General features: G+C 35.0%; 1 protein-coding gene and 1 pseudogene across 2 annotated transcripts; one reads left to right on the top strand and one right to left on the bottom strand.

Moving 5' to 3' along the window:
• The first annotated feature begins 360 nt into the window (after positions 1-360).
• On the top strand, positions 361-8,165 carry LOC114720504 (conserved oligomeric Golgi complex subunit 7). Of its 2 annotated transcripts, XR_003737979.1 has the most exons (11): positions 361-727; positions 1,073-1,162; positions 1,271-1,390; positions 1,468-1,569; positions 1,647-1,927; positions 3,143-3,288; positions 3,919-4,117; positions 4,979-5,639; positions 6,566-6,728; positions 6,812-6,895; positions 7,394-7,527. XR_003737979.1 is itself a non-coding variant. In XM_028906182.1 (10 exons), the coding sequence occupies exons 1-10, from the start codon at positions 443-445 to the stop codon at positions 7,673-7,675; spliced, it is 2,496 nt and encodes an 831-aa protein (XP_028762015.1). In that variant the 5' UTR covers positions 361-442; the 3' UTR covers positions 7,676-8,165. The 2 variants fall into 2 exon arrangements, 1 of the variants encoding a protein (XP_028762015.1); XM_028906182.1 differs by having other exon boundaries at positions 6,566-6,895; positions 7,394-8,165.
• A 5,042-nt stretch (positions 8,166-13,207) lies between these two features.
• On the bottom strand, positions 13,208-14,280 carry LOC114719438 (luc7-like protein 3; annotated as a pseudogene).
• Between the last annotated feature and the right edge of the window lie 5 nt (positions 14,281-14,285).

Genomic DNA, 14,285 nt, shown 5'->3' with positions numbered 1-14,285 from the left:
CAACCCGGTGTAGTCTAGTTTTTTTTTTGTTCGGGCTGTATTTTTCCTGGCTGAACTGGACCGGGTTTCTTTAGACTAGACCGGGTTTACCTGGACCGGGTTTTTTTTGAACAGCCCTAGTGGCAAACATTATCTAATTGAACTCCACTAAATAGTTGGGCTTCTCCTTCGGATTCAGGTTTAAATTGACAGTTTCTGGTCCAAAAAATTGACAATGGGCTTCTAACAGAAACAGCCCATTTAGCTCCGCGGAGTGCAAACGGTGCGTTTTCAATTCTTCAAATTTATAGGCAGCGACCCCTTGAAAACGATTATTTTATACTTTAGCCCCTTCTTTGTTCGCTCTCCAAAGTCCGAACTAAAATCACAGTGACAGACAAATCTTCATGGATCTCCCGCTCTGAACATAACTGAGTCGACTCGTTTCTCATCCGATATCATCATGATGCTCGATTTGGGTCCGTTCTCGAATGAGAACTTCGACCCGAAGAAGTGGATCAATTCGGCATGTCAGGCTCGGCACCCTCAGGATTCGCTGGATAAGCACATGGTGGATCTGGAAATGAAGCTCCAGATGCTGTCTGAGGAAATTGCTGCATCACTCGAGGAGCAGAGTGCTGCGTCTCTCCTCCGCGTCCCACGCGCCTCCCGTGATGTCGTTCGCCTCAGGGACGACGCCATTTCTCTCCGTTCAGCCGTCTCCGGGATTCTGCAGAAGATCAAGAAGGTATGCATTCCTTCTATCATCAAAATGATGGCGAATTTCTGCTTGATTCATTGGGTTTCTATCTGAAAGAGTGGTGGGAATTGGAAATCTGACCGGTGGTATTAGATTTCACATTTTTCTTGTTTCCTCTCAGTTATACACTGAGCCGAAGAACGAATCTTTATGATCTCGGCATTTTCCCCGTGCAAACAAATATTTGGTTATACGCAGGGGATGCAACAGGGAGGATACTCGTAGAATTTGAGTTGTTTACGTTTTCATGTTTTAAAGAATGCCTTTTCCCTCAGGACAGTTCATTGGGATCGCGAAATTATATTATCAGTTCCGTTTCTCTCTCTTTTGTAGGCAGAAGGATCATCAGCTGAATCAATAGCTGCCCTTGCTAAAGTGGACACTGTCAAGCAGAGGATGGAAGGGGCATATGAGACATTGCAGGTAGATATTAATCAACTCTTATGTTTATAAGTTCCAAATGCCAATTGATGTAGCTCAATGAGACTGTTTATAATGATGGAAACTCTTGCTTTTGCATTTCAATGTCAGGATGCTGCTGGGTTAACTCAATTAAGTTCAACAGTTGAGGATGTGTTTGCTAGTGGTGATCTGCCTCGGGCTGCAGAAACCCTGGCTAACATGAGGCATTGCTTGTCTGCTGTTGGAGAGGTTCTTTGTGATATGCTTTACTTTTGGTTTGCATTAGATGCCGTAGTTTTGTTTTTCACCCTCACACCTTGTATTAGGTTGCTGAATTTGCTAACATAAGGAAACAACTTGAAGTCCTGGAAGATAGGCTAGACACCATGGTGAAGCCTCGCCTTACAGATGCTTTAACCAATCGCAAGGTGGTATTTTCTCTAAAAAATCTTTGTTTCTTTAATCTGCAGTTCATGTTTACTTAGCTCCTGTCATTGCTTTTCAGGTTAATGTAGCTCAAGATTTGCGTGGAATTCTCATTCGGATTGGAAGGTTTAAGTCTCTAGAATCACAATACACAAAGGTTCACCTTAAACCAATAGCCAAATTTTGGGAAGACTTTGACTCGAGACAATGGGCTAATAAGTCTGCAAATGAGAAGAATGAAAAGGAGAGGCTAGCTAGTGGTGGTGAAGTTCATTCAGTTGCATCTTCAATATCATTTTCCAGCTGGTTGCCAAGCTTCTATGATGAGATATTACTTTATCTTGAACAAGAATGGAAATGGTATCATTTATACTGTTAGCTTTGAATTTTTGTTACTGTTACCTACTATTTTGTTCCACATGTGGTTACAATAAAACAAGAGAAATTTTATTAACCATGGAGGAAAATTAGTATAGAGATGTTCCCAAAACAGCCAGAATGCAGTGCCAAGGAACAAAAAGAGATGCCTTAGCTCTAGAGATCTTGCAGTTCATTCACATATTTGACGAATTAAGATCCCTGTAACACCATGTGGTTTGTCTCAAAGGGAGTCTATAAAAGAGGTCTATCCCATTGAAACAGAGGGGAGTCTATAAAAGAGGTCTATCGCATTAAAACAGAGGATATCTTTTTAAAATTTCAGTCATCATGCTTGTTCTAAATGCATCAAATGGTTATAAACTGAGCTCACCTCCGGAAAGCCTAAATATTTCACTCAGAAAGTAGTAATGTGCTTTGCTCAGGATGGATAGCATTATTAATAAATCTTCTATGGACTCTTTATTCCAAAAGCTTAATTTTTTTGGAGAAGACTCAGTATCGATTCTATTAATATTTAACTTTCTCCTCATTAGAGGCGTTCATTCAATGATTAACTTATGTGAATGGGGCTGACAAGACTAAAATTTCTGATCATCTGATCATAGGGGCTTTAATATATGTCAAGAACGAGTACATCCTCAAAGCTTTAGCTATAAGGAGAATGCCTATAGTGGATTTTTTAAATATCTCTTGCACCACCTGTTATGGTCCTGAAAGATATAATAATTAAATTCAATGTGCTGACCATGGTTCTATTAAAGCTTTTAGAAATTTGTTCTGTTCTTGGTTTCGTATTGAAGATATTGCTGTCAATGCAGTATGAAATGGCAAAACATTATCAGATTAAGATTATTGAAATATGGAATATTATGTCATAATAATATTCTAATAGGATTATGGCTTTTTTTTTTTTTTTTGGGTTTAGGGTTTCCTTAAAATTGTCCTGTACCCGCCTAAGAAAGTTATCTCATTTTTATGTGATGATGATGTTGCGTTACTTAATTTAATAGAGTTCACTTGAGAATTTGGGCTATTCTCTTGTTTCTCCTATTTCTCTCATTCATCAATTGTTGTCATTGTATTTCTTTTTGTCATGCAAGATGATAAATGAAAGAAGAAAGCAGCAAAGATACTAATTAAAATTTCATACTTAAGATGTTGAAAAGAAGTTTTTGTTTTGACTGTTGCTTGCAGGTGTATGCTTGCTTTTCCAGAAGATTATAAAATTCTTGTTCCAAAGTTGCTATGTGAGACTATGACAACTATAGGTTCCAGTTTCATATCTCATATCAACCTTGCCGTTGGTGATGCTGTTCCAGAAACAAAGGCATTTGCAAAAGGTTGTTTTGATCTATATATTTATCTATCAGAGAAAAATATGGTAGCTGAGTTTACACGTACCTAAATCTTTATGTATACATTGCTTGGTCAGGCAGAAAGATCTCCCTGATGAAAATGCATGCTATGTTGTTATCTGACTTTGAGAGGGTTCATCCAGGGTTAACTGATGTACATAATCCTTGAGAACAAGAGTCCTTCAAGGAGGAGAGTACTGTCAGGCCTGTTAGTATGTTAAAGCATTAGTTGGATCTTAGTTATAACAAGTAACTGGTTAGTCTGTTAGGAGTCAAATGTCTATAAATAGAATTGCATTGGGAGGCCACTGACTGAACAATTCTGTTGGTCCCAAGCCCAAGTTCCTTGATCCATTTGCTATCTGCACCAGTGAGTCTTGACTTCCTTTTCTTTTTATTGCTATCTCCAAGCAGCTTTTCCATTTTTACAGTGCAGTATTTTTGAGGAAGGCTATCTTAAGTTTAGATATCTTACATACAACTCTTAGAAAAGATAACTTCTATTATTTTTTGGGTCATAACTTCCCGGTTAACTGTTTTGCTTTGTATCGACTCTAATGTTTTGGTAGTTTGCCTCACGAGTTGTAATAATCTTCATATCTCTTTGTGCTTTAGGTTTATTAGATATTTTATCTGGAGATATGCAAAAGGGTATCAAGATTCAAGCAAAGCATCTGGAGGCCTTGATCGAATTACACAATACAACAGGAACCTTTGCTAGGAATATTCAACACTTATTTTCTGATTCTGATATTCAGGTTTTGATGGATGTATTAAAAGCTGTCTACCTGCCATACGAGTCATTCAAACAGAGGTAAGAGATTGCAATTCTGGTTAAATGGTAAATAAAAAATTTTCCTGTTAAGGCTACTTATGGTTTAGCTAAATTGTAATGGAGCACCTGGGTTGAGGGTCTTGACTTGATGTCTCATGATTGAGACGTTTACGGAACTGGAAACAGAATCGTTACTCCTATGAGAGTAAACTGTAAAAGCTGACTGATAATCTCTTTTCATGCCACTTTCAATTTCATTAGTAAATGGAAAGGTGTTAACAATTTTGAATCTAAAAGACATAGGAAAACATCTAGAAGAATAGAAATGTGAGATTCTACTCTTATCTTTGGTAGGATCCATCACAAACGTTGAAGAATCAGAATTGATATATATATGCGTCCTTTTCCCTTTTCTTGCCAGAACAATTTGTATGCTTGCTTATTTGCTGCATAATTTAATTTCTTTAGCAAAGTTCTCTAAAACCTCAAGCAAATCCTTCGATTCTTTCACTGGATTGTGTCAAAAGATCCCTTCCCTTTTCTAATTCCTAACAATCTCTCTTGTGCTTCTCTCAGATTTCTCTATGATTTTTCTAGCAACTCTAGAGAGAACATCCAACCTCTGTTTACGTGGGAAATCTGATAAGATGCTCAGGATTGCAATAAGATAAAAATCTTCTCTTTATCCTAGTAGAGAGATTTATCCTACAGTCTTTGAGAAAATATATGACTTATAGTATGAAATTAATCTATCAAAGAATTTCTGCAATATCATCACACGTTGATTCTTCCTTTATCTGTATAAGAGGACTGCCCATGTCTCTTTTTAGCCCCCTTTATCAATTCTGAGAATTATCCTTGCTTTATTATATTTCATTACATCATTGGCATGCTTTACAGGTATGGACAAATGGAGCGTGCCATCCTTTCTTTTGAAACTGCTGGAGTAGATTTACGAGGAGCTGTTATTCGAGGTGTGGGAGCACAGGGAGTTGAACTCAGTGAAACAGTGAGAAGGATGGAGGAGTCAATTCCCCAGGTTATTGTGCTTCTTGAAGCAGCCGTTGAGAGATGCATCAACTTCACTGGAGGTTCTGAGGCAGATGAACTAATTCTTGCTCTTGATGATGTAATGTTACAATACATCTCTACTCTGCAAGAAACCCTCAAATCACTGAGAACTGTCTGTGGGGTGGATAACATTGGTGATGGTTCTTCAAAGCGGGAGATGGATAAGAAGGATGGAAACCAAAACACAAGGAGAGTTGATTTGATCTCAAATGAAGAGGAGTGGTCAATCGTCCAAGGGGCCTTGCAAATCCTCACAGTTGCGGATAATTTGACAAGCAGAGCTTCTGTCTTTGAAGCATCTCTGAGAGCTACTCTTGCTAGATTGAGCACAAGTCTTTCACTATCAGTATTTGGTTCGAGTTTAGACCAAAACCAGGTTACAAGTGGCACTGAAGATGGTTTAGGTGGAAGGGCTGCCTTGGATGTGGCATCTCTTCGGCTGGTTGATGTGCCTGAAAAGGCTAGGAAACTCTTTAACCTTTTGAATCAGGTATATATTGGATTACCTTTAATGTCAGCCTCTCTTTTCTTAATGTTAGAAGTTCTATTAAGCTGAGAGATAGCAAGAAGTGGGGATATGTTTCAAATACGGGAAGTGGGGGGACATTAAAAAACTAAATGTGCTGATTTTCACTTCCATTCTTTTAAGCATCACTCACTCTCTTCTCCCATCCTCCTTGGATTGTGGTGGAATTTGAGACATGGTCAAAGTTAACTTCTTGATGGCTCTTGTCCTCCTTTATCTCCCCAGCAATGGGTTACATTTGAGAAAATCAAAATTAGCAAGAGTTCCGTCTCAGTATGGTTGTATGTTCCTTCAAATCTATCCACCCTGTCTCATCTCTTCCCTCTCTGCTTCTGCTTTACTTTGCATTAAATGAAAGTGATAAAATACAACTATTTCCTTCTATCCAGGAATAAAAGAAACAGCTACTTTTATGTGTGTGTAAACTGAAGATATTATTTCTTCCAAAGGGGTGAAAAAAAAAATATACAATAGATTTTTCAGTGATAAATTTATGGGTTAATATAATCTTTGGTTCTTCAAGTTTGCTCTCATTTTGGTTTTGGTCTCTCAAGTTTCAAACCATAGGTTTTGGTCCTTTTAAGGGGCAAAATGATTCAGATTTTTATTTGATTATAGGGACCAGTATTTTAAATGAAAAGAAACTTAAGGAACCAAAACTAAAATGAGGACAAACTTGAACTTATTTATAATTTTATATTTCTAATTGCAAGTTCTTGGCAATATTTTATGGGAATGATTTTCAAACTGAATTGACATTAATCCTACAAAGCAATAAATTGCAACTTTTACTTTCATTCTAAATGTATTGGTATCAAAGCTCAGATGGGCTTAAAGGTTTATTTACTTTAACAACTGTTTCTCTTTCTAAAATATTGTCTTTGTTGCAGTCAAAAGATCCCCGGTTTCATGCACTTCCCCTTGCTTCCCAGAGGGTTGCAGCGTTTGCAGATACAGTAAATGAACTTGTATATGATGTTCTCATATCTAAAGTTCGGCAACGGCTCAGTGATGTGTCCCGTTTACCAATATGGTCATCAGTTGAGGAACAAAGTGCTTTTCCTCTTCCTACCTTCAGTGCATATCCACAATCCTATGTGACCAGTGTTGGTGAATATCTCCTTACTTTACCCCAGCAGTTGGAGCCACTTGCTGAGGGCATCTCTAACAGTGACACCAGTGAGGAAGCTCAGTTCTTTGCAACTGAATGGATGTTCAAGGTAACTAACTTATTGTAGCCAAAAAAGGGTGATTGATTTATAAGTGAAGTTTATATCTAAGCCAAATGATTTTTTTGCATTTTATCGTTCTTCTTTTTATTTGCTGTTGCCTGATTTGAGTGTCATCTCCCTTCCATTTTTTGGATGCTTTACCATGAAGCTAATATTCTGAACTCACCATCTAATTATATTTTCTGCCTAAATGTAAAAGTTATAATTCAAAATTGAGCAGTGTGGCACTTTAAGTTAGTTAATAGCTTCTAATTGCTGAAAGAAAATTCTTTTCCAATTTTTTTCCCAAAGGAGCCTCCTGGCTATCAAAATTCTTAAAAACCAAAAAGGGGGTAGGTTTATAGAGTTATGTGACGATGGGGGCTGGTGTATTAAAAATTAAATTATTCCAAAAAAATGGCACGTGATGTTCTTTACTCAAATTTTTTATGCTGTATGCATCTATGAAGTGTTGTTTCCTAACTTTTTTATATTATCGTATTTTAGGTTGCAGAGGGTGCAACAGCTCTTTACATAGAGCAGTTGCGTGGGATTCAGTACATTTCTGATCGTGGAGCCCAGCAGCTATCAGTTGACATTGAGTATCTCAGTAATGTACTTTCTGCTCTCTCAATGCCAATACCCCCAGTTCTTGCCACATTCCAAACTTGTCTTTCTACCTCTAGAGATCAGCTAAAAGAACTTTTGAAGACAGATTCAGGAAACCCACTTGATTTGCCGACTGCCAATCTTATATGTAAGATGCGGCGTGTGAATTTAGATTCATGAATGTTTCTTATGTGACATGGATCCTTTGCAGTTATAAAAGCAAGTGCATATGGTACACCTGGGAGAGAGATGAAAAAAAAAAAAAGGAACAAAAATGTGTAAAGAGAAAAAGTTTCTTTGACACATATTTCTGTGACTCTCTGAATGCATGATTTAGGGACTGTTCGATTCAATTTGGTTTCTCTCATCACACTTCTTGCAGTTTTGTCCTCCCACCCTTTTGCTCTGCCTTTGCAGAGGAGACTGATTGTACTTCGGCATCCCCTACATGTATTTTCATTTGCAATCAGTGGACAAAAAGCATACAATATGATAGAGTAGTTATAGTATATATTGTATATTAGTCAATTGTTTTACAGCGCACTTTGTAGGACTCAATTGCTCCGGAGTGAAACTTTTTTTCCTTTCAAAGAATATATTTGTTTATTCATAAATATTGGATGGCATCATTATGAGTCTCAATCTTATTTTGCTTCAGACACTTTATTAATTGCTGATGAACTATATCTGGTATCTTGCGAAACAGGAAGTTCTTTCCCCTTCTTTTTTCTTTTAAAAAAATTGTGGAAATTGTGCGGGGTTTATCAGTAGATGTTATGTACTTCAATTATCTCCACAATTACAATAACTTTACTGGAAATAATCAAATAAATGGAGTAGAAGAAGTAATTTGCTGGCAGTCAGACTATGGGATTTATTGTTTCTATTACATGTGATGGGGAAAAAAAAGCTTTTTCTGAATTACCAATTTTTAAGTTTTGTCTTGGAACAACTTAGTTTTTGGGGTTTATTGAATTAATACATTAAAATGACTAAATTGTCATGGTTGAAAAAATTCTAAGAACAGGTTTGGGTCGTTAGAGTGAAAATTTAGAGATTGAATTGATAATCGAGAAAAAGTTTAACAATCGAAAGTTCATTTTTTTTTGGTTGAAAAAACACTATATTCTAATCTTGAAGTTGAGTTTGGAAACGAAACTTCGGGAGTGTTTGGATGAAACCAAACCCTAGTTTGAAAATAGCTTCTAGAGAATAGATTCTTGGAAGAATAGATTTTATGAAAAGTGATTCTGGAAAGTGAGTGTTTGGATAGTTGTTATTAGAAACACTTTTTATATATATAAATTACTTAAAAAAAAGCATAAGTTAATATGATAATTGCATAAAAGATAGATTTTTGATATATTTTAATTTGAAGGAATAAAATTGTTAATAATATATTTTTTATCATAATTAATAATACATAGATAATGTAATTAATAAATAATTACTATGTTGTTCTATCTTTATAAGATTAAGATTAAATATTTTTAAAAAAATAATTGAGGGATGTTAAAGTCATATTATTGTTGAGATCTATTCTGACAGCACAATCATACTCCAATTTGAGCGAGAAACACTAATGTATTCACTTTTCTTAAAATCATGGTTTTAATTCCAAACCATGGTTTTAGATATTGGCCTAAAATTGATACTGTTTGGGTGACATCCCATCCAAACCATGATTTTGGGGCCACCCAAACAGGCACTTCATCTATTTACTTAAATCCCCACAAATATCTACGAAAGGATTATACTATTTTCATTTAGAATAACTTATAAACATTTTTTACGTAAATTAATAGAAAACTTTTTTTATATATCTACTTTATATTTTATTAATTATAATTGAAAAGCTGTTTATAAGACATCTCAACTGATCCTAAAGGAGCTCATTGAACATCACTAGTCATGTCACCCTTTGAGATGCCACATTTTTGTTTGATAGACTAGTGGTTGTATTGCTTTCCTGATTATTAGAAGTCTTGGGGACGTTTGTTCATGTAGACGTGGAGAAGAAGAAGAAGAAGAAATAATCTCATACGACAACTCGCTAAAATCTTGCGTCCCACTTATATAACGTGGCCATTCATTTTGCCACAGGTTGGCCGATAGCCTCTTCTTCGCCCATAATTTTGTTTTCCAGTGATATATTTCGTCCATATTCGTGCGCGCGCTGCTTATTATGGTTACATCAGAATGGATTAATCCTTATATAAGAAAATTGAATCCTTTACGTCTGCATTTGAGTATTGCTGAAGATCGCGTCTGGCAACTCTGGCATCAAGGAAATAGTCACGCAGCATAGCCATCACGATATTTGCAAGTCAAATCTAATTCATTTTTGCAATGTCTACTCTAATTTCTTTAAGTTTAAAATAACAAAATTTTTATCTACAAGGAGCCTCGCGCTATTAAAAAAAAAAAAGTAAAATACTCTAACTATTATTGTCCTTTGTATCAATTACACAGATCTCTTATTTATTTTAAAAGCATATAATTTAGTTTAATAAGTTAATACCATTAGAAATATTCTAAAAAACTATTATTTTTTAACTGAAATTTATATTAAAATAAATTTTATTTACTATTTTTACTCCTCTTTTTAATAAATTCCTAAATTATATTTTTATAGACACATGAATTTCATTCAGTTAGGACAAACATAAAAATTTGACCACGGAGACATTCATAAACCGCTCTACCATAATTCTTAGTGGATAACCCAATTTTTGGTTTAATAGTACATCCCAATAGGAGAAAATTTTATTTTTCTATTTAACTCATTAATTCAATTTCTAAAATGGAATTAACCTTCTCGAAAAAGTATTGTAACAATGTTTTCGGTGATGTTAGTAGATGGTTTCGAACTGTCCCAATATCCGTGCCAGGAGATTAATAACATAAATCCAGTAGTCCAAACAAGATGTCCAATAAGAACATCCACGCCCAGACTGATACTAAAAATTTAATTATTTTTTTTCAATAATATATATATACTGGCTAAATATGTTATAAATTTTTGTAACAAAAAATATGTTTAAAAATTTTAAACTATAATTTAAATAATTTATAAAATTTCTTTCAAACTTTACTATAAACAAAAACTTTGATTTGAAATATGTTTTTACAGTTTAAAAAAGAATCAAAATAAATAATTTTTTAATGAATTGATAAAAAAAGAAAATTATAAACAATAGTAGAAATTTTAAAAATATATGTATTAGAATTATTTTTTAATTTTATAAAATTTATTTTTTGGAACATATAAATTTCTAAATAATTACTATGTTAAAAAGGAACATTTGATTAAAAAAATAATTTAAAGTCTACTTAATGGTCAACTAACGATATAAGTGGATGGAAATAGAATATTAAATATAGGAGAAAGTTTGTGTAATGTATATTTTAATTTTAAGAAGGTTTTTATATGTTTTCAAAATAAAAAAAAAAATTTACAATTGAAGTAAAAAAAAGGGCGGTGGGTGTATTTTATTCCAAAAAAAAAAAAAAAAAAAAGCCCCTTCTAGTCACTGCTTTCTCTGTTGCCCTACTCTATTCAAAACTAAAACTACGTCTTTTGGGTTAAAAATAAGAAGGATTAAATGTTTTTTTCAGTAAGATCCAATATTTTAAAATGTTTTTTGAAACACCTTGCAACCGCAACCTCCATTTTAGAATATTTTTTTCTTGTAGTATCTAGTATCCTCAAATAATTTTGATTTCAATATCACTTGCTATCTTAAAATATTTTCAAAGTAACAAGAAGTACCTAAAACTTATAACACTAATACTATTCCTATAAATTTTTTATAGTGCTAAATACATTAAAAATTATTTTAAGGCAGAGGGCGCTATTAAACAAAATTTTAAAATGCAAAATATACTAAAATTATTTTAGGATACACGGTGTCAGTGGGTGCCCTTAAAATATATTTTAGATTATTGAATATATCAAAATGATTTCAAAATATTACAAATACTAGATCTTATTTTTCTTGGGAAAAAAAAATTCCACACCTCATTTTCCTTCCAAATGACAGTTTTGGGTCGGGGGGGCAGCGGATGCAAGCGCCCCAGAAGATTATCAACATTTTTCCATTTTACTCCTACTGCAATTACGCAAATATATATATATATATATATATATAATTTAATGCTCTCATTTGCTTCTTGGGTAATTATTAATTTCTATTTTGAAAAAGTAACCATCCAGTTATACGAGCTCTTCACTACAGTATTAGATGCTAGTAAACAATTCAGTATAGTAATTATCAGCACTTATGTCAGCATATACCGTTTGCTGTTCTCTCTCGCTGTTGTATTTTAAGTATCCATTTGCTTCAGTTAATACAAAGCCTATAAAAGGAATTGCTATTCCAGGCCAACAATTGTATCAAATGTTCTGATAAATTAACATAAAATAAAGAAACCCCCCCAGTCAGGCAAAGTTGTGCATACCAGAATCACTCAGTGCTCCAACATTGCTCTATCTAGTCAACATTCACAATCTTGCTATAAGAAATAGCAAAATATGTTTGTTTATCACGACTCTTGACAGTTTCACAACAGGAATACACATTATCCAAAACTTAAAGAATGAGGTTACTTTTCCCTCCACCTTGTTTCTTCTTCCCAAAAGCAGAATGTTCTAAGTTAAATTTTCCCACGTCACCACTAACAGAAACAATCTAACCACCAATGGCGTTCCTGTCAACGAAATTATGCATTATCATACAGATGAGAAAACCAGTTACCTCCAGGCACCACATTTACAGTTTTTGATGTTTGTTCGTAAAAGAAGATACCCTGCATCTCAGTACACTGATTAATTTTCATGCAAATGACAACCTTTCCCCTCGAGCCACCCAGCAAAACAGTTAAATACCTGTAATTACCGGCCTCTATTTGTTTATCTTTAACTGAAAGCACCCAGTAGATCACTTTCATTAATTTGGATGAGATATACACTATAGTTATAATTCAGATTTTGAACAAACAGGTCAAAACAATGGCCTATTCATGCGTAGACATAATATAGTAATCTTCGCCCCTCGACAGACCCATATTTAGAAAGACATAGGCAGTGAAGGGAGGAAAGAGTTATCCATTTATATCCGATAACACCATATATATTACTAGCATGGTTTTCTGAGAGAGGTAGACAACTAGATAGATGCAGTAAATTTACCTATAACGGGTACCAACGACGGATGTATCAATTTCAAATGCAAGCCAGAATAGGCAGCATTTACGAACCTTTCTGTTAATCTATATCACCTTAAGTAAGAACAAGGACACAAAAGAAAAACGGAAAAAAACAAATTTCTAGCATAAACATTAATCTATTCCTCTTATGGTATAAAGTTCACTTGTTACCCTCAGAAAAAGAGAACCATCCTCAGCAGCAATGGCAATCATGCATGTAATTCAGCTGACATCTTAAATATGCAAGATGCGTTATGAAATCGAAGCATCTCCAGAAAATGCGAGAGCAAAGAGATATTACAACAATCCTTCAGATAAATCATGATGAAAATCAAATTAAAGCGCAAAATAGATTGTAAGAGTCAATAGGGATTTACCTACCTCAACCCTTTTCTCCATAAATAAATTTTGACGAAAGGGAGTATTGTATTGTCTCAACAAAGCTCTGAGATGGGAAAAAAATTCACCCCTGATTACGAGGAAACTAGACTCCAAAACCACATATTTATATAAGTCTTGGGATATTAAGATCTACCTCATTTGAAATTCAAATTCAGATATCTATCAAGAAATCCCATTAATTTGAGTGAACTGGACTTCAAGAAGAGCGTTTGTAGCTATGCCTAGCAGGAGAGCGTGATCTGCTCCGGTCATGGTACTTGTCTCTACTTCCATCTCTTCCATCCTTGACCTAGAATCTGTGTCTCTCCCTCCATCTCGATAAACTCTACCATTCCACTCCCGTGACCTTTCACGATCTGAATCTCTTCCTCTATATATCTATCCCCCTCCCTATCCCTATCTTTATCTCGATGCCTGTCTGTATCTCTTGAATCAGTATGCCGCCTCCTATCATACTCCTTCTCTCTTTGCTTCATCCGCTCTCTCTAATTCTTTCTCTCGAGCTAATCTTTCTCCTCCTCCTTTGCCTTCTCCTTAGCAGCCTGAAAAATGTTCTCAACCATAGATCAGCATAAGGGCTTACATCAGTTTTACGGTTTAATTAATTTATGACACCAAAGCTCACCTTATACTCATTTATAAAGTCACGAACCATGCCATAAACCAACATGTTGCTTCCCTGTGACATGAGACTGGGTCCTCTCTGCAGCGTCATTTGCCTCATTTGCTACAAAAGAACCACATATATCACAAGTGCCATCTTCTTCTCCTGAGCAAGCATCATCACCTTATCATTTTGAGAGTTGTTGAGTTAAGGCTGTCTTCTCAGCATTAAGTGTTTCCACCTGCAGACAAAATCCAAACAAATTAAAAACAAGTCATGCCAATCTCTGACCCAAATTCGTTCACACTGGCAGAAGGCAAGGTTTCACAAGCTTCTGTAAGATAGATTGATGAGAATCAATATATGGATAGCTGAGAAACAAAATAAAGAACTTGCATCACAACTTCAGCACCTTTCTCATCAGAGCTTCTGCTTCATCAACCTTCCCAGATTCTCCAAGAGGAGATTCAACTGTTTCCAGAAGGTTCTTTATTTCTCTTCTTCCAGGACAGATAGCTGCTCAGCTACTTTCAATTGTCAGTGGAGGTGGTGGTGCTGGTTCCACCTCCTGAGCAA

Source organism: Neltuma alba, unplaced genomic scaffold (assembly GCF_004799145.2).
Source record: "Neltuma alba isolate B1F8T4 unplaced genomic scaffold, ASM479914v2 tig00000307_pilon, whole genome shotgun sequence".
Taxonomy (NCBI): domain Eukaryota; kingdom Viridiplantae; phylum Streptophyta; class Magnoliopsida; order Fabales; family Fabaceae; genus Neltuma; species Neltuma alba.
Note: the sequence above shows the minus strand (reverse complement) of the source record. Positions and strands in the feature narration are given on the sequence as shown.

Excerpts from the sequence above, each read along its gene's own strand:
- LOC114720504 (XM_028906182.1), top strand. The coding sequence starts at position 443 with ATGATGCTCGATTTGGGTCCGTTCTCGAATGAGAACTTCGACCCGAAG. Across the intron at positions 728-1,072 it reads TTCTGCAGAAGATCAAGAAG|GCAGAAGGATCATCAGCTGA; the intron begins GTATGCATTCCT and ends TCTCTTTTGTAG. Across the intron at positions 1,163-1,270 it reads GGGCATATGAGACATTGCAG|GATGCTGCTGGGTTAACTCA; the intron begins GTAGATATTAAT and ends TTTCAATGTCAG.